Source organism: Chrysochloris asiatica, unplaced genomic scaffold, assembly GCF_000296735.1.
Source record: "Chrysochloris asiatica unplaced genomic scaffold, ChrAsi1.0 scaffold00159, whole genome shotgun sequence".
NCBI lineage: Eukaryota > Metazoa > Chordata > Mammalia > Afrosoricida > Chrysochloridae > Chrysochloris > Chrysochloris asiatica.
In genome coordinates, this window is record NW_006408677.1 from 228696 (window position 1) to 249441 (window position 20746).

The window sequence follows — 20746 nt, forward strand, 5'->3', positions numbered from 1 at the left end:
TGAGTTGCTTTTTGTATAAGGCATATCACTTTCCATTATAAGGCATATCACTTTCCAGATCTGTCAGCACCATTTCTTGAAGTGAATATCACCTCCCCATGTGATATATTTAGGCACTTTGTCAAAAATCAGTTGGCTGTGTGTGGATGGGTTAGTTTCTGGATTCTAGATTCTGTTCCATTGTTCTATGTATCTTTCAATGTACCAGTACTAAGGTGTTTTGACCACTGTAGCTGTGTAATAAATTTTGAAGTTGGGGAGTGAGAGGTTTCTAACCTCCTTCTTCTTCTTAAGCAGTGCTTTGCTTTCCTTTCCATATAAAGTTTGTAATTGCTTTTTCCATCTCGTTGAAGTATGTCATTGGAATCTGGGTTGTGAGTACATTATATGTATAAATTGTTTTGGGTAGTATTGACATTTTCACAATGTTAAGTCTTCCTATCCAGGAGCATGGTACATTCTTATGTTTTTGTAGATCTCTTTTGGTTTCTTTCAGTAATGTTTTGTACTTTTCTTTGTATAAGTCCTTTGTTTCTCTGGTTACATTTATTCCTAGATATTTCATCTTTTGGGCAGCTATTGTAAATGGTATTGCTTTCCTAATGTCCTTTTCAGTGTGGTTGTTTTTGGTATACAGGAATCCAACTGATTTTTGTACATTGATCTTATATCCTGCTACTTTGTTGAATCTTCCAATGAGGTCTAGTAGCTTTTTTACTGAGTCTTTGGGGTTTTCTACGTATAAGATCATGTTGTTGTTGTTGTTGTTAGGTGCCACTGAGTTGGTACCGACCCATAGTGACTTTATGCACAGCAGAACGAAACACTGCCCGATCCTGGGCCAACCTCACTATTGTTGAGTCCATTGATGCTGCCACTTGGACAATCCGTCTCATTAGGTGTCTTCCTCATTTTCTATGACCCTCCACCTTACCAAACATGATATCCTTCTCCACGACTGGTCTCTCCTGACAATATGTCCAAAGTATGAGAGACAATGTTTGGCCATCTTTGCCTCCAAGGAGCACTCTGGCTGCACTTCTTCCAAAACGGATCCATTGGTTCTTTTGGAAGCCCATGGCACTTTCAATATTCTCCTCCAATACCATAGCTCAAAGGCATCAATTCTTCTACGGTCTTCCTTATTCACTGTCCAGCTTTCACATGCATATGAGCTTACTGAAAACACCACGTCTTGGGTCAGGCACACCTCAGTCCTCAAGCTGACATCTTTGCTCTTCAACACTTTAAAAAGTTCTTGCGCAGCAGATTTGCTTAATGCAATATGTCATTTGATCTCTTGAGTGCTGCTTCCATGAGTGTTGATAGTTGATCAAAGAAGCATTAAGTCCTTGACAACTTCAATCTTTTCTCTGTTGATAAGAATGTGGTTTATTGGTCCAGTCATGAGGACTTTTGTTTTCTTTATATTGAGATATAATCCATACTGAAGGCTGTACTCTTTGATCTTCAGCAGTAAATGTTTTAAGTCCTCTTGACTTTCAGCAAGCAAGGTTGTATCATCTGCATATCGCAGGTTGTTAATGAGTCTTCCTCCAATCCTGATGCCACGTTTTTCTTCATAGAACCCAGCTTCTCGGATTATTTGCTCAGCATACAGGTTGAATAAGTATGATGAAAGAATACAACCTTGTTGCACACTTTTCTTAAACATTCAGTGTTCCCATTTTCTGTTCGAACAACTGTCTCTTGGTCTATATACAGGTTCCTCATAAGCACAATTAAGTGTTCCATGATACTTATACTTTGCAATGTTGTCCATAACTTGTCATAATCCACACAATTGAAAGTCTTTGTGTAGTCAATAAAGCACAGGTAAACATCTTTCTGATATTATCTGGTTTCAACCAACATCCATCGGACATCAACAATAATATCCCTCATTCCAGGGCCTCTTCTGAATCCAGCTTGAACTTCTGGAATTTCTCTGTCAATGTATGACTATAGTCATTTCTGTATACCTTTAGCCAAACTTTCCTTGCATGAAATATCAAAGAGATTGTCCGATGATATCCGCATTCCATTGGAGAGCAAGTTTCAGTGTCTCTTCTGATATTCATTTTGACCTTTTCCTTCTTTCTTGTCTTCTCAATGACTTTTTGCTTTCTTCATGTATCAAATCTGTTCTTCAGATGATCTCTAAATTCAGGTGGGATATATTCAAGGTCATATTTTGGCTTTTGTGGACTTGTTTTTATTTTCTTCAGCTTCAGTTCGTCTTCTGCTTTAGGATCATATCATCTGCAAATAGAGAGAGTTTTACTTCCTCTTTGCCAATTTGGATGACTTTAATTTCCCTGTCTTGCCGTATAGCTCTTGCTAAAACCTCCAGCACAATATTGAATAGGAGTGGTGACAAAGGGCATCCTTGTCTGGTATCTGTTTGCAAGAGGAAGGCTTTCAGTTTCTCTCCATTGAGAGTGATACTAGCTGTTGGTTTTGTATATATGCTTTTAATTATGTTGAGGAATGTCCCTTCAATTCCTACTTTGTTGAGTGTTTTTATCAGGAATGGATGTTGGATTTTGTCAAATGCATTTTCTGCGTCAATCGATATGATCATGTGAGTCTTTGCTTTTTTTCTTATTTATATGGTAGATTATGTTGATCGTATTTCTAATGTTGAACCATCCTTGCATCCCTTATATGAATACCACTTGATCATGGTGTATTATCTTTTTGATGTGCTGCTGGATTCTGTTGGCTAGGATTTTGTTGAGAATTTTTGCATCTATGTTCATAAGGGATATTGGTCTATCATTTTCTTTCTTAATGATATCCTTCCCTGGTTTTGGTATGAGGGTATTGCTTGCTTCATAAAATGTATTTGAAAGTTTTCCATCTTCCTCTATATTCTGGAATAATTTGAGTAGAATAGGTGACAGCTTTTTCCTGAATGTTTGGTAGAACTCACCAGTGAAGCCATCTGGACCTGGACTTATTTTGGTTGGGTTTTTTTTTTTTTTTTTTTTTACCTGATCAATTTCTTCTTTTGTTATGGGTTGGTTCAGGTTTTGTACTTCACTTTGTGTAAGTTTAGGTAGGTCGTGTTTTTTTCTAAAAATGCATCCATCTCTTCTAAGTTTTTGAATTTGTTAGAGTACAACTCTTCATGGTATTCTGTTATTATTCTTTTGATTTCCTTTGGTTCACATGTGACATCACCCATGTGGTCTCTAATGTGTTATTTCTGTCTTCTCCATCTTTTCTTTCATTAGGTTTGCTAGTGGTCTGTCAAATTTGTTAATCCTTTAAAAAAAACCAGCTTCTTGTCCTGTTGATTCTTTCTATAATTTTTCTGTTTTTGATCTCATTTATTTCTGCTCTAATCTTTATTATTTCTTTTCTTTTGGTGGCTGTGAGTTCCTTCTATTGTTCTGTTTCTAATTGTTGTAAATGCTGTGTTAATGTGTTAATTTTGTTTCTTTCTTCTATCTGGATGTGTGCAGTTATGCAATAAATTGTACCTCTGCTTTCGCCGTGTCCCAAATATTTTGGTATGTTGTGTTTTCATTCTCATTTGTTTCTAGGAACTCTGTTAATTCACGTTTAATTTCTTCTACTACCCAGTCACTTTTCAGTAGGTGTTATTCAGTTTCCATGTATTTGATTTTATTTCCTTGGTTTTCCAATTGTTGATTTCTAATTTGATAGCATTTTGGTCTGAGAAGATGCTTTGTAGTATTTTGATATTTGGAAATATATGGAGACTCGTTTTGTGGCCTAAGACATGGTCTATTTTGGAGAATGTTCCATGTGTACTAGAAAATAATTTGTATTGGCTGTTGTTGGGTTGAATGTTCTGTACACATCTATGAGGTTCAGTTGGCTGATTGTGTTGTTAAGTTCTTCTGTGTCTTTGTCAAGTTTCTTTCTGATTGTTCTATCTATTTTTGAAAGTGGGGTATTAAAATCACCCACCATTATTGTAGATTCGTCTATGTCTTATTTCAGATCTAATGGAGTTTGCTTTACATATTTTGGAGCTCTTTCATTGGAAGCATAGATATTTATTACGGTTATGTCATCTTGTTCGATTGTCCCTTTAATCATGAGATAATGTCCATCCTTATATATTATTCTGCTTTTTGCCTTAAAGTTTATTTTATCAGAGATTAGTACTGGCACTGCTGTTCATATTTTATTGCAAGTAGCTTGGTATATTTTTTTCCCATCCTTTGACTTTTAATCTGTTTTTGTTTCTGTGTGTGAGATGTATCTCTTGCAGACAGCATATTGAAGGATCTTGTTTTCTTATCCATTTTACCACCCTCCGTCTCTTAACTGGTTCATTTAATCCATTTACATTCAGTGTAATTATCGATAGGTATGACTTAATTGCTGCCACTATGTTTGTTTTTTTTGTGGTGTAGCTGCTTTCTTTGTTCTGTGTGTCTTCCTTTGCTGAGTTCATGCTTTTTGTGTTCTTTCTTGTGAATTTCCTCATAGTTTTAATGTTTCCATGTTCTTCTTGAATTTTAATTTTCTTGGTATGTTGTGAAGTATTAAATTTCTTTGAGGTTACCATATAGTCCATTAACCTTTCCCTCCATTTAGTGCAGTCTATTTTATCTTGTAATCGACCTGACCTTCTCACCATCTGGATCTCTGTTCCTACATGTTTACCTTCTTTTATATTGCAATTGTTTTGATCATAGACTGAGCTCCCAGATTCTCTGAGTTTGTTCTTATAGTTTTGTACTGCTCTCGACTCTTCCTTTTGTTGATTTAGTTCTGGGAGGTGCTGCCATGTACGTCAATCTCTGGTTGTTGTCTATTCTTGTTGGTTCTCAGTCCACAGAACTCCCTTTAGGATGTTTTGTAGCACAGGGTTGGCTTTGGCAAAATACCTTAGCTTATGTTTATCCTGGAATGTTTGATTACACCGCCATATTGATTGATAGCTTTGCTGGATAAAGGATTCTTGGTTGGCGGGTTTTTTTGTTTTGTTTTGTTTTCTTTCAGGGTTTTATATATGTCTCCCCATTGCTTACTTGCTTGTATGGTTTCTGTTGAGAGATCCAAGCTTAATCTGGCTTGCTTGCCTTTGTATGTAACACTTCTGTTTTCCCTAGCTGATTTCAGGAGTGTTTCCTATCTTTGATTTTGGAGAGCTTGATTATTATATGTCTCGGTGAGGTTCTTTTGGGGTCTATCCTTCCTGGGGTTCGTTGAGCTTCTTGAATGTTTATCTTTTCACTTTTCAAAATGTTAGAGAAATTTTCTTCCAGCAGTTCTTCAACTATTTCCTCTGTGGACTCATGTGATTCTTCTTGTTCTGGAATGCCGATAATTCTTATGTTATTCCTCTTCATGTTGTTGAACATGAATCTTAGACCTTCTTCAAATGTTTTTATCCTTTTTTTCTGTTTGGTCTTCTATCTTAGTTGTATTGAGATATTTGTCTTCCAGCTCACTGGTTCTGCCTTCCATCTCTTCTTTTCTACTCCTTTGGCCTTTCAGTGTATTTTCTATTTCTGATATTCTATTATTGATTGTTTGGACCTCTTTCTGTAGGTTTTGAATTGTTTCCAATGCTGTATCTATCCTATTTGATTGTTCCTGTAGTGCTTTCCTGACTTCTTCCTTGTTTTTCTCAACTCCATTGTAAAGTGTTTGAAGCATTTTATAATCATTTTTCTGAATTCCTTCTCAGGCATTTCCAAGGTCTGCCCTCCTTCTAGAATGTAGCCCGGGTCTACCTCTAGGTCATTTGTCTCAGACTTTTTATCTTGTTTCTGGACATGTGCTGATATGGTCTTCTGCTTTTGCTTCTTGGAAACGTTTAGTGTTTATCTGTGGCCTTAATACTTAACTGACTTTGTGTTTTGGTATTTTTTTAATGCTTTCTTATTGCTTTCAGTTAGATGTGATCAGGATGTGGGTTTCCCTTTTCACTCTTCTTATTGCTTAACGCAGAGTAACTTTCACAGGTGTTATCTGCCTCCCTGGTATATGGCAGTTGGTATTGGTTCTTGCCTGGATTTTGGCATTTTACAGAATGTGATTGTAGCTTGACTATATGGTAGCAGTTACTGTCTCTTCTTGGGTAATACAGGAAGAGAAAGAGTCCCCCAAAGGTAAAAGGGGGAGCATAAAACAGCAAAACAGCAACAGCAAAAAAAAAAAAAAAAAAAGCTACGAACAAAAAAGCCACACCAAAACAACAAGAACAACAACAAAAATCTAGATTGTAGTCTATAATCCCAGAAAAGGGAGAGGAGGGAGAAAAGGAAAAAAAAAAAAAAATCTGTAGTCTAATGTGAGTATGACTTTAATGTCCTCTTTCAGATTCTTGCCTTCAAAGCTGCCTGAGAGATTTCAAGATGCCACTGTTGGTTGTTATGTTGTACCTCAGGATTTCATTTAATTTTCGGCCTGTTTTGTTTTTAAACTCTCTTTCCCTCTCCATGCCCCTTGTTTTGTCCTTTTACACACACACACACACACACACACACACACACACACACACATATATAAAACAAACAGGTCAGGGTCAACTCTTGGGTTGAGAGTATGCATGGCAGAATAACCCACCAGTGGTGGGGGTGGGGGTTGTCCACTCACTCAGACACCCACTCTAGTCACCAGAATGTATGTGCACAAACAGTGTGGGGGGTGGGGCAATGACTAGTTACCAAAAAATAAAATCAGAACAAAGCAAAACCAACAAAGTGTATTGTCCACTTTTGCTCTGAGGTTCCTGTGGCATTTTTCCATGGTTGTCTGCTCCCCTGCTTGGTCTTTCCATTTGGTCTCTCCCAAGTTGTCAGCTCTGAGCCACTGAGTCTGGCAGATTCAAAAGTACTCGAGTTCTTACTTTTGCTACAAGTTCAACTAGCTATAAGCCTTCAAAATTTTTAAATATTCCTTCCTATGTGGTTCCGAGTTTTGGAGCTCTGCCCTGAATCTTCTTTGCCTAGTATTCTGTGGTGTTGCTGGTGGCAAATCTTATTGCACCTCCACCCTAGCCGCCATCAAGCCCTGCCTCCTACTTGTGTTTTATTAACTATGCAAAGGCATTGGACTGTGGATCATAACAAATTATGGATAACAATACAAAGAATGGGAATTCCAGAACACTTACTTGTTATCATGAAGAACCTGCAACAAGAGGTTCAAACAGAACAAGGGGATACTGAATGCTTTAAAATCAGTAAAGGTGTACATCAGGGTTGTATCCTTTCACCATACATATTCAATCTGTATGCTGAACAAATAATCCACGAAGCAGAATTATATGAAATCTTGGCATCAAGATTAGAGGAAATCTCATTAACAACCTGCAATGTGCAGATGACATAACCTTATGTGCTGAAAGCAAACAGGATTTGAAGCAACTGCTGATGATCTAAGAATATAGCCTTCAGATTACAACCTTAAAAAGTGCTCATAACTGGATCAATAAACATCATGATAAATGAAAAAAGATTGAAGTTTCAAAGATTCTATTTTAATTGAATCCACAATCAATACTTATTGAAGCAGTAGCCAAGAAATCAAATGACATATAACTACTTTGGACAAATCTGATGCAAAAAGATCTCTTTAAATTCATAAAGAGCAAATATATCACTTTGAGATCTAAGGTGTACCTGACCTAAACCATGGTATTTTCAATCAATTCATATGCATGTGGAAGCTGGGCAGTGAATAAGGAAGACTGGAGAAGAACTAATACACTTGAATTATGGTGTTGGAGAAGAATATCAAAGGTATAATGGACTGCTAGGAGAACAAATAACTCTGTCTCAGAAAAAGTATAGCCAAAATGTTCCTTAGAAGTGATGGTGGCACTTTATCAGGAGGAACTGGTCCCTGGAGGACATCAAGGGGATGTGCTTAGTAAAGTAGAAAATCCATGAAAAGGAGGAAGATCCCCCCAATGAGATGGACTGACACAGTGGGTGCAACAATGAATTCAAATATAACAATTGTAAGGATGGTGCAGGATTGAGCAGTATTTTGTTCTTTTGTGCATAGGGTTGCTATGAGTCAGAGCTGACTCAATAGCCCATAACAGCAACATAGACTATACAACATAACTAAAAATGTACAAAGAGCAGAATATAAAGTAGACAACTGGGACTTCCTAAAAATTAGGTGCTTTAAAAGACTTCTCCAAAAAAAGTAACAATAGAACCTACAGACTGGGGGGAAATTTCAACACTGACATATTGGACAAGGGTGTAGCCTCTAAAATTTACAGAGAACTTCAACACTTCAACACCGTAAAAAGACAAGTGATCCAATTGAAAAATAAGCAGAGGACATGAACAGACACTTCACCAAAGAAGATATTTAGGCAACCAACAAATAGATGAAGAAATGCTTATGATAATTAGCCATCATTGTTGTTGTTGCTTTTAAGTGCTGTGGAATAACTTCCAACTCACAGCAACCCTGTATGAGGTTTCTGAGGCAGTAGATAAGGCAGAAGAAGAAAACCTTGTCGTTCTCCTGTTGTGTGGCTGGTGGGCTCGAATCATCAACCTTGTGGTTTGCAGTCTAGTGCTTATCCTACAGAGTCACTGCACTCCCCAATTAGGCATGAGACTGGTACAAATCAAAATAACAGTAAGATCCCTCATTCCAGCAATGAGAACAAGTTCAAAGTGAAAACAACAAATGCTGGCAAGAATGTGAAGAGACTAGAACTTTCTTACACTGCTGGTGTGACTGCAAAATGGTATAAGCACTGTGTTGGAAATACAAATACCATATGCTCTAACAATCCCACTACTAGGTATATATTCTAGAGAAATAAGATCCATGACACAAATAGGTATATGTGCACTCATGTTCATCGAAGTATTATTCACAATAGCAAAGAGATAGAAATAACTGAAGTGCTCATCAACAGATAAACGGATACACAAATTATGGTAGTACATACACACATGGAATTGTATGCAATATTAAAGAATAATGAAGACTCTGTGAAACACTTAATAACATGTATGAATCTGGAGGATATTATGCTCAGTTCATTAAGCCAATTGCAAAAGAACAAATATTGTATGAGACCACGATTTTTAAAAATCAAGAAAAGGATTACATATTGAAAGCAACATTCTTTGCTGGGTACCAGGGGTGGGAGGGAAAAGAAAGATAAATCACTAATTAGAAAATTGCTGCTGTTGTTAAGTGCCATCTAGTCATTTCTGACCCATAGCGACCCAGTATTGGGTTTCCAAGGAGCGACTGGTGAGTTTGAACCACTGACCTCATGGTTCAAACTGACCTGTGGTCCTATGCTTATCCTATAGTGCCACACCAGGACTCCAACTCGAGAGTTGTTGTTGTTAAGTGCTATCAAGTCAGTTCCAACCCACAGCTACCCTGTATAGGGTATCCAAGGAGTGAGTGGCTGGTGAGCTTAAACTGCCAACCTTGTGGTTCCAACCAATTTTGTAGTGTAGCACATTAATGCATATCACCACACCACGACTCCAACTAGAGAGTTGTTGTTGTTAAGTGCCATCAAGTCAGTTCCAACCTATAGTGACCCTGTATAGGGTTTCCGAGGAGCAGCTGGTGAGCTTGAACCACCGACCTTACAGTTCATATGGCTTTGAAGTCTGGCGCATTAACCCACAGAGCCACACCAGGACTCCAGTAGACATGTATTATTTGGGTGGAGGGAAAGGCAATATACAAATATATATAAGAGGGAGGCCAGCACAATGTGACCAAGTCAATGGAAAAACAGAAGAGTAAAAGACAACAAAGGTAAATACTATTACACATACAATCCTGCAATAATAGTAATGATAAATAACATCTGTTGTTGTTAAGTGCCGTTGAGTCAGTTCCAACTCATATTAACCTTATGTAGGGTTTTCTAGGAGCAGCTGGTGGGTTTGAACTGCCTACCTTGTGGTTTGCAGTCCAGTGCTAATCCTATAGCACCACACCAGAAGTCCAGACAGAGTGTAGATACAAGGTGAACAGGTGTGGGAATATGAAAGGAAGTACATCCACAAGTACACATATATACGCAAGTATACAGAGGATATTTCTACACATATATTTTCAATTCATAGGGAATGCAGTGGTTCCACAGGACTGTGAACCACAAGGTAAGTCGTTTGAGTGAGCTTTAAGGGAGAAAGATGAGGCTTTCTGCTCCTGCAAATATTTAAAGCTTTAGAAATCTTATACACAGTTGCTAAGAATTGGAACTGACTTAGTGGCAGTTAACAGCAATGACAACATTTGCAGCACATACAAGGGGGCTTCAAAACATTTATGGAAAAATTCCATTATCTTTTAATTCCACTTTTCTGTGAATTTTTTGAAGCCCCCTCATATATGCTATAAATATATCCAAGGATATTGAAGTGCATACGGGGGAAAGTTCTGCAGCCTTCTGAGCCACTATCAAACATCTTGAGAGTCTGAGTCTCTGGGATGGGGAACATAGGGCCATATCTCAGGGGACATCTAGGTAAACTGGTATAACATAGTATACACAAAGTCAATGGTCTACATCTTACTTTGGTTAAAAGCAACTGAGGTCTTAAAAGTTTGCAGACAGTCATCTAAGATGTAATTATTGATCTCTCCTTGCACAGAGCAAAGAAGAATGAAGAAAATTGTGAACTACAAAGTTCACTACCTTGAGACCAGAACTAGATTATGTCCGGCTACCACTACTGACTGCTGTGATCAGGATCACAGTAGAAGGGGCTGGACAGAGGGAGGAAAAAATGAAGAAAGAAAAATCCCAAATTATAAAAATACATGACTTATTGGTCTGATAGAAACTGGTAGAACAAATGAGAGCTTCCAGGATAAGACTGACTAGACTGTTAGACAACAGTCAAGTCTGGAATTCAATCCATCCCAAAGGATCAACTTTCAGCTAAAAAATAGACAGGCGTTTAAAGTGAATAATGACACCAGGGAGGGATGTACTCCTCACTACAATCAACCATACTAGACTAAAAGGGCACTATTTTCCCAAAAGAAAGCTCAGAAAGCAGGAAGGGGCAGGAAAGAAGGATGAATGGAAATGGAGAACCCAGGGAGGAAATTGGAAAGCACTATTCATTGAGTTGATAGAAGCCAATATCACAAAACAAAATGTATGTAATTTGTTGAAAGGAAACGAATTTGCTCTGTCAGCTTTCACCCAAACTACAATAAAAAGTAAAAGCAAATGAGAAAACACAAACGCAACTTTATAACCATTAAATGTTTACCAAAAAAGAGTGAATGAAGGATAGTGGCTGTTATTAGCAGCTGTCAAATCACTTCCCGACTCCTAGCAACCCCATGCACTCTTGGGGTGGACTATTGCAATCCATAGGGTTTTTATCATCTGATTTTTAGAGTAGACTTTTCTCCGTAGTCAATCTTATTCTGGAAACTTCCCTGGAACCTTTTCAGCATCACAGCAACACATATGCTTTCATTAACAGATGGATGGTAGCTGCACAAAAGGTGTCTTGTTGTAAAGTGCCTTTGAGTTAGTTCCGACCCATAGCGACCCTGTATAGGGTTTCTGAGGAGTGGCTGGTGAGCTTGAACCACCAACCTTGTGGTTCAAACCGACTTTTCAGTCCAGCACATTAAACCACAGTGCCACACCAGGGAGTTAAACCTGGGTCTCTAACATGGAAGGTGAGAATTCTACCACCCAACCAATACTGTATTCAAAGCATTGCTGTTGTTGTTAGGTGTTATCCAGTTGGTTCTGACTCAGAGCACAAGTCATCAGAATGAAACACTGCATGGTCCTGAACCATCCTCACAGTCATTGTCATGCGTTATGCTTGCACCCATTGTTGCTGCCACTGTACCAATCCATCTATCTCATTGGGGGATCTTCCTCTTTTTTCTGCTGACTCGCCATTTTATCAAGCATGATGTCCTTTTCCAGAGACTGGTCCCTCCTTATAATATGTCTGAAGTATGAGAGATGAAGTCTCACTATCCTGGTGTCTAAGAAGCATTCTGGTCATACTTCTTTCAACACAGATTTGTTTGTTCTTCTGACAGTTCATGATACTTTTAATATTCTTCTCAACACCATAACTCAAATGTACTAATTCTTCTATGGCCTTCCTTATTCATTATCCAACTTTCACATGCAAATGAGGGTCTTGAAAGTACCACGGCTTGGTTCAAGCTCACTTTAGTCCTCAAACTGACATCTTTGCTCTTCAACACTTTAAAGAGGTCTTATGGAGCAGATTTGCCTAAAGAACTATGTTCTTTGATTTCTTGACTGCTACTTCCATGAGTATTGATAGTGGATCCAAACAAAATGAAGTCTCTGACAACTTCAAACTTTTCTCCATTTATCATGATATTTATTGGTCTAGTGGTGAGGGTTTTTGTTTTCTTTACATTGAGGTACAACCCATACCAAAGACTGTGGTCTTTGATCTTCATCAGTATTTTAAGTCCTCTTCACTTTTAGCAAGCTAAGTTGTATCATCTGCATATTGCAGATTGTTAATGAGTCTTCCTCTAATCCTGATGCCACATTCTTCTTCATATAACCTAACTTCTCAGGCTATTTTCTCAGCATACAGATTGAATAAGTATGGTGAAAGGATACAACTGTGGCACACACCTTTCTTGATTTTAAACCATTTTGTGTCTCCCTGTTCTGTTCAAATGACTGCCTCTTGGTCTATGTACAGGTTCCTTGTGAGCACAATGAACTGTTCTGGAACACCCAGTCTTTGAAATGTTGCCCATAGCTTGTCATGGTACACATAGTCGAAAGCCTTTGCATAGTCAGTAAGGCACAGGTAAATATTTTTCTGGTATTCTCTGCTTTCAGCTAAAGTTCATATGATGCTAGTAATGATATCCTTTCTTCAAAGTATAGTTGCAGTGTATTTTCTGTAGACTGGCTCTGTCTCTTTGTCATCATTTACGTCACTCTCCAAGTTGCAGTACAGGTTGAATGTTCCATCTATTTCTGCACACACAAAACTGTAAATCTGACCATATTACAGCTGAGCCTAAATCCCTTGAATGGTTTTCCACTGTTCTTAGTATAAAGTTCAAATTTCTTTACATGGCTTATGTAAAGTCTGGGCCTTTCTGATCTTTCATCCTTAGCCACTCACCCTCTGTCTCTATGTTCCATCCAAGATGAAGTCCTTTTAATTGTTTACACCAGACTCACCTTTATCTCCAGACCTTCACACATATTGTACCTTCTTCCTGGAACACTTTCCCCTTCACTCTCTCTGTCTGGTTAAATTCTACTCAGTCTCAGGGATCAACATAAATATCCCTTCCTCAAGAGATTTTACTTGACACCTTATGCAATGTTGATAGCATTTCTCTCTTTATGATCCTGTAGGGTCTTACCCCTACAATACTTTGTTGATACTGTTAGCTACTGAAATAACTGACTCATGGTGACTTTATGTACAACAGAATATAACACTGTCCAGTCCTAAGTCATCCTCACAATCTCCTGTAGGTTCAAATCCATTACTGTGGCTGTTGTGCCAATTTATCTCACTAAGGGTTGCTCATGTCCTCATTGGTACTCTACTTCATCAAATATAATGTTCTCCTCCAGCGATTGATCCTTTCTGATGATGTGTCCAAAACAAGTTAGCTGGACAATGTTCCGTTGGACATTAATGGACAATAATCCATTTGGTTTCTATTGGTTAATTTTCTACATTATAGTGCCAGGCCTTTCTTCTTAGTTGTAGTCTGGAAACTCCACAGAAACCTCCCCATCATGTGTGACCCTACTGGTATGTGATAATACTAGTGGCATAGCATCTAGCATCATAGCTAAGCTACATGCAAGCCATCATAGTTAGGCACACTAACAGACAGGTGGACTTTGTTGGTGTGGTTTAATTATCATTGAATCAACGAATGAATGAAACAAAATATAATCAAGGAACCTATCTCCTTATCTTAGGTGGCAGGACTAATATAATATTCTAATTGAAAAACCCTTGGAGATCATCTGATTCAGTCTCCATTTTATAGATAGAGAAACATGTCCAGAACAGTGAGCTAATTTATGGTTACTATGCAATTTTTGAACCCAGGTCTCTTGTCTCCCATTTCTATGTTCAAAGTGGCTCTCCAAAGTCAATTTTATCACCATAGCAAGGCTTAGAGTTAGTATTGGCCTAATCAGATACAAAGCAAGTCAAAGTAATTTTTTCTCGTTTTCCTAAGAGTTCAAGTCTAATGGTAGCTAGTGGCTCTTACTTGGCTCTAGAGTGGAGATGGGGAAATGGGGTGGGTTTAAGTGTATTCATTACTGTCCACTCTCAATTATATAAGTATAGTGCAGATAAAGCCTCATTTTAGCCATTAACAGCATACATGTAAGTGCTCTCTGAAAATACTGCTTGGTAATGATTGTATTTAATCACCCAACCTTTTACCAGAGAGTTTCACCCTCTTTCCCCCTTCTTGTGCTTTTTAATGCTTAGGGGAGAGAGGATGCCAGGAAGAAGCAGCAGCATACCATTTTCTCTGCTCCCAAATATGCCCTCCCTTCCACAATGATGGTACCTAAAATCCTCTTATCAGAAATGTATTCTTTGACCAAAGTATCTTTCAGTCTTTTTAGTTTTATTGGCAGATGTCTGTCCTAGGAAGGGGGGTACAAGGGAAAAACCATTATAGTGTTATTTGAGATTTTCACTGTGGGTGAGGGTGGGGAGGTGGTCTGAGTGGTCTGGTAGGGGATCAAGGGTTGGGGGATATCAGGAGGACAAAGAAGGTGGGCACATAATTTGGAGTGAGGCTAGAATTCCTTTTCCCACCATTTTGATCAGGGGTCTGGCACTGTGAGTTAATGCACTGGGCTGCAAAGTCTCTTGAACTGCAAGGTCGGTGGTTCAAGCTTACCAGCCATTCCTTTGAAAGCCTATGCAGGGTCACTATGGGTCGGAACCGACTAGAGGGCGTTTAACAACAACAACAAAACAAGCTCAAAAGAAGAATTCTGGGATGAGTTTCTTTCTCTTTCTTGGGTTTCACTAATAAACCAGCATCACTTCCTGATCTGTCATTCACCCTCTTTCCTGATTCATCAGAACTTGGCTCCTGGATTTCCTTCTCTATACTCAAAATTTGACAAGATGAAAACTTCACCATTGTGTTCCCCTTGATTCTTCCAACCTCAGCACACATTCTTCTCCAACCTCTCTATTTGGATGTCAGCCTGCTATTTACTACAACTCTCCCTTCATCCAACACATTGAGTTCATCCCCAACCCTTTCACTGTCCACTGTGTTGTAACCTTTGGATGTACCCATGTACCCAGTGTCTGTCCTGCCCCCTCTCCACACACACACCTTAGCCCCCTTTCACCTTGCTGGCTCTTACTGCAAGAGCTCCCTAGCTGGCCTCCCTGTCTCCAGCCTCCTTCCTGCAATCCAGCTGGTGCAGGTTGCCAGATTAATCTTCCTGAGTACTGCTTTCATCAAATTTCTTTCCAGCTCCTGCACCCCTACTGCCTTTTGTATTCAATCCAAATGCCTTCATTTAGCCCTCAGGGCCTCTCACCTTCTGCCCTCATTCTTCCTGCCACCCTCCCTCCCCAACTTCATCAACCCCATTTCTCCTTTCTCATTATTCCTTAACAGAGCCCCTCTCTTTAGTCAAGCTAATCTGCTTACCACCACCCCGTCACGTCACCCACAACATGCTTGTTTCAGCCTCTTATTGTTTTGCACGAACTGTTCTCTCTCCCTGAAAAGCCCTTTTGGCCTTAACTCCAAAGAAGCTTCATCCTTGACCTTCTTAACAAGTTCCACTTAGATTTAACTTTTCCAGGAAGCCTTCCTAGATCATTTTGATCAGCACAGTAATTTTTGTTTGAACCTAATGATGTTGCTGGTATTCACCTGTTTTAGACCTACAGAAACGGCAATTTCATATAAGTGAAGCTTAAACATTCCACTAACTTTTGATTATAATGTTGACGTGTATTTCTTTCTCAATTGTTTAAGATGTCCTCCTGAAACATTTCTGCCTCTGACTGCCATAAACTCCCTGAAAGCACAGTCAATGGGGCCTGACATACCACAGAGCCTGGCAGTGGGCACTCAGTTTTGGTTTTTAATCGGGTTCATTTCCCTGGACTACACTGTGGGGCCTTCTCACGAACTCCCTTGTAATATCTGTCTTACCACTGGTCTATGAACACTTCAAGGGAAAAGGTTAGGTCTGATTCATCTCTGACACCACCCCTGCACTTAGCATAGTGACTGGCACACAGTAGACCCTCAGTAAATATTTACAGAATGGAATTGAAGGAACTGCCGCACCTTTTAGCTGTGCAAGGAACAGAGGAGGCCTGAGGATCCTCTACTCCTCTTAGAAAGGACCTGGAGAAAAAAAATCATGTGAATCCCTGAGCCCTGGCACAATCAAATTATCAGACATATATAGATCTCAGCAAACAGCAAATCCATGGCAACCAGTCTGGCAGTGCATTCGCCTTTCCCTGGCAGTCTGCCAACTGTTACTTGCAGGCTCAAGAGAGACACAAAGCAAGCACCAGATAATTTGTCTACTTTGAGTTCCGTGGCCTTGCTTCACACCTCTGCTGGTTCTGCCTGCATGATCCTAGCTTGGGGAGACTAGTATGATTTCTCTGTGCATTAATTCCTGAAATTCATACATTCAGACCCCATGGGGCACTAGCCTACCAGTTGGACTCGTAAAGCAGTCAATGAAACAGCACAATCGGAGCCCTTGAGGACATTGTAGATGTTGTCAGTCATTCCTGCTGTATTCATAACACAATGTTTTCTTTTCAGAGTTGCTGTGAACAGCCCCTGAACTATTGAGAGCCTCAAGGGGCAACAGGTTTGGCTCTTTTGCAGGAGACCTGCCATCATCATGCAAGGAGTGATGATCCAGGGCATCCCCTTCTGCATGATGAATTAGTCTGCTAAAGGCAAACAGGAGGTGTGAAAAGGCCACCAGGGGCCCACCATGACCCAGATCATCAGGCCAAGCCAGGCTGCTGTGATTCTCCAGAAAAGCGAACACAGTGATGGATTTGTGCTAACAGCTTACTAGTCTTCAAGCTGCCCATGTTGTGGGCAGGTGAGACTTTAGACCCATAAAGCTTTAGACGTCTGGGAGAAATTCTCCCACCAATCAGTTGTTTTTTTGTCATCCCCCCACCCCAGATTGTGATACAAGCCAAGGGTCTGCAGTACCAATGGCAGTCTTTTTTCTTAGCAGCCCCTCTCCTTCTTTGATTTGATATACTCCTTAACAAAACTTTTCAGTATCCTTCCTGATGCTCCTTTTCCGGTGACAACTCCCAGGCTTCCATTCTCATCTCTCATCAAAACACATGGTTATCAGAAAGCTCCATTAATGTTAATAAAAATAGTTAAGCACAAGTTTGAGGGGAATCACTATATTTACACATTCTCCAAGTATGTCTCCACACGTCTCTTACTTAGCTACAAAGGAAATGATAGTAAGCTCAAAAGGAGAAGATCCTGGTAGAAAACCACCTTAACCAAGTTTTCCAAGTGACCATCACCTGTAAGAGGACACAGCCGCATTATGTAGCCCTTGTATAATGCACTGAGAACGGTACAACACCACCTCCACGGTATTCTTGCAAAAAAAAAAAAAAAAGTATAACCTCAATAGATTCATGAGAAAACAATGGGCAAACGTCACTTGGTAAACATTCTACGAAATAAGTGGCCATTACTCATCAAAAAAAAATACCAAAGTCATAAAAGATAAGGAAAGAATGAGACTGGAAAAGACTGAGATGCAACAAATAGATGCAATGTGGGATTCTGAATTGGTTTGTGGAACAGAAAAGGGACATCAGGGAGAAAATTGATTAAATTTTCCAATGTTAATTTCCTAGCTTTGATAACTGTACTGGCTGGTGGTTGTGTGCTGTAGAGTCACTTCCGACTCATAACAACCCTATATAAGGTTTCCTAGGTTGTAAATCTTTACTGGAGACGAACACCTCCGCTTACTACCACTGAGTGACTGGCAGATTCAAACTGCTGACCTTGCAGTTAACATCCTAGCTCATAATCCACTACACTACCAGGGGTCCTTGATAACTCCATTTGTTGTTGTTGTTAAGTGCCATCGAGTTTATTCTAACCCATAGTGACTCTGTATAGGGTTTCTGAGGAGCAGCTGGTGAGCTTGAAACCACCAACCTTGTGGTTCAAACCGACTTTGCACTTTAGCGCATTAACCCACAGTGCCACACCAGGACTCCAATAACTGTGCTAGGTACAATTAATGTATAAATGTATATTGCTAACATTAGGGGAAATGGAGTGAAGGGTTTACAAAAATTCTTTGTACTGTTTTGCGACTTTTCTGGAAGTGTAAATTTATTTCAAAATACAAAGTTTTAAAATTGCAAAAGCACCCCAAGCCCCAGCTTTTACCTCACTCAAGGTTCTATTTTATTCCTCCGTTCTAAACCCTCCAACTGTTTTCTATTACATATTAAATGAAGTGCAAACTCCCCACATGATGAATAAGGCACACTCTAGCCCCTAACCAACTCTCTTAAGTGTACATTCCACATATTTTATCTAAATCCCATGAGGGCAATGTCCTGAAAGCATCATGTTGTCCCAAACTTCTGTCCCTTAGCACATGCTGTTCAGAATGCTTGGAATACCCCAACCTCCTCTGCATCCAACTTGGGTCACCTACCTTGGGAAGCCTTCTATGGCCTCTTCAGTGTGAGCCAGGTATCCATCCTCTGTGCTCACCTGTGCATATAGCTCTGTGAAAGCACTTATCCCATTGCCTGACATTACTTACCTCCTTAAATGGACTATGAGAATTCCAAGGGCTCGAATCATGCTGACTCTAAGAAGAGAGGTGACCCATTTAACTTGATGGTATTCTGAGAAAGGGATAAAGATTCCCTCTGCTAGAGAGTAGATGGGGTAGTTGCATGCCAAGGTATTCATTCCCATGGGTTCTATTGCAACTCAGGCCAGGGTGCTGTAATGGAGAAACATTTACTGGCAAAGGCAGACTTGGGTTAAAGGATCTAAGATATCAAAAATAGCAGCTGAAATTCTTTCTTGGAGGCAAGGAGGCACTGACTATGGTATAATGCAGCACTATTGGGGTGTTACAGTCAATGCAGGGGTGAGGACAGCATCCTGGTGGGGCAAGAAAGGCTAGAGTTGGAGGTGGTGGGAATGGGACTAATGAGCCTGGAGACATAGTTAGGCACTTTGTTAAAGAGCTTAGATTATATCCTGTGGGTAATGGATGGCTTTTGAGCAAGAGAATGCCATGGCCAGGTTAATGTAGTCCTAATAGTTTTGAGAAGGTTAGGCAGGACTGGGCAGTGTTTCGTTCTATTGTACCTAGGAACACTATGAGTCGGAACCAACTGGAAGGCTGGAAGCAGGGATATCACTTTGAGGCCCAAGTATGTGGCAATAGGTACAAAGGTGGCAAGCTATTTTCTCATGCTGTCAGGGAGTTTTTTTCTTTTTGTAAAAAGGTTATCCTGCTTGATTTACATCTCTGGTCACTAATGGCTGTTGAGTCTAAATAGGGAGTTTAGGACCTCCCAGTTGAGGGCCGAGACATTTGGAAATATAGTAGATTGAGACTGCCTTATTTCAAATTTGAACTCTGTCACTTACTAGCCATGTGACTTCAAGCAAGTTACTTAATCTCTCGGTGACTCTGGCTGTGTAGTGGATTACAAGTTGGGCTATTACAATTTGTTACAAGGTCAGCAGTTCAAATCTACCAGACACTTTATGGGAGACAGATGAGGTTTTCTGCCCCCATCATCATTGACAGCCTCAGTGGTGGTGGTGGCTATGTGCCCTGGAGTCAGTTCTGACTCATAGAGACCCTGTACAGGTTTTTCAAGGCTGTAAATCTTTATAGGAGCTTAAAGCCTCATCTTTCTCCTGCAAAATGGCTGGTAGTTTCGAACTGTTGATCTTGAGGTTAACAGCCTGACTCTTAACCACTATGCTACTAGAGCTGATTCGGAACCACCACCGCCAAAATGAACATAATTGTATCGACTTCTCTGTTTGTATTATGAAATTAAATAATGCATGCAAAGTGCTCAGCCCCTAGTTTGGTATATAATAAATGTCCCACTAAAAGTGAAGTTCAAGGATCAACAGCCAGAACTACTTGCCTGAGCTCTTCCATTCCTTTTGCCTAGGGACCAGTCAGGGCCCCAAATCTAGACATGGGTTGAGACTGGGTCTGCATGGAGGGTTAAATGGGCCTATTGTGGGGATTGGAAGGCTGAGACTATTTGACATTGGTGAAGGGACACAGATCTTTAAAAATGTAGCCTTAGAAGTGACATCAGACAGGCTACATCTAAAACCTAGCATAATCAGGTTGGGCCTGCGGTCGGTTGACCTCAATTGTCCACTTGTGGCATCCTGGCACTGACATCTACTTTGTTGCTCCCCTTCCTTGCATTCCTGACCTACCTGCCCCACTGTGCCACTGGCAGGATAGCCTATAAGCAGATATATACTCAGACAAACACTTCAGTGAGTACTACGAGTACAGGCATGTCATGTTACCCAGAGAACTTCCCAAACAAGTACCCCAAACCCATCAGTCAGTTTTCTTCTTACATATAAGTGCCTGTTGAACTTTACCTGTCAGTTTTGTTTAATAAAGTTTTTACATTGCAAAAATAATACAAATAAAAATACCTATGCCTAAATGATACCAACAGTCTAATTG

At 39.8% G+C, this 20746-nt stretch overlaps 1 protein-coding gene across 1 annotated transcript in view; it reads left to right on the forward strand.

The window, feature by feature from the left end:
* Positions 1-20746, forward strand: part of GUCY2F (guanylate cyclase 2F, retinal) — a 197739-nt gene that overhangs the window by 148133 nt on the left and 28860 nt on the right. The window contains 2 exon segments of the mRNA XM_006878253.1: positions 16801-16869; positions 16872-16940. Of these exon segments, the coding sequence (XP_006878315.1) occupies positions 16801-16869; positions 16872-16940 (138 nt within the window).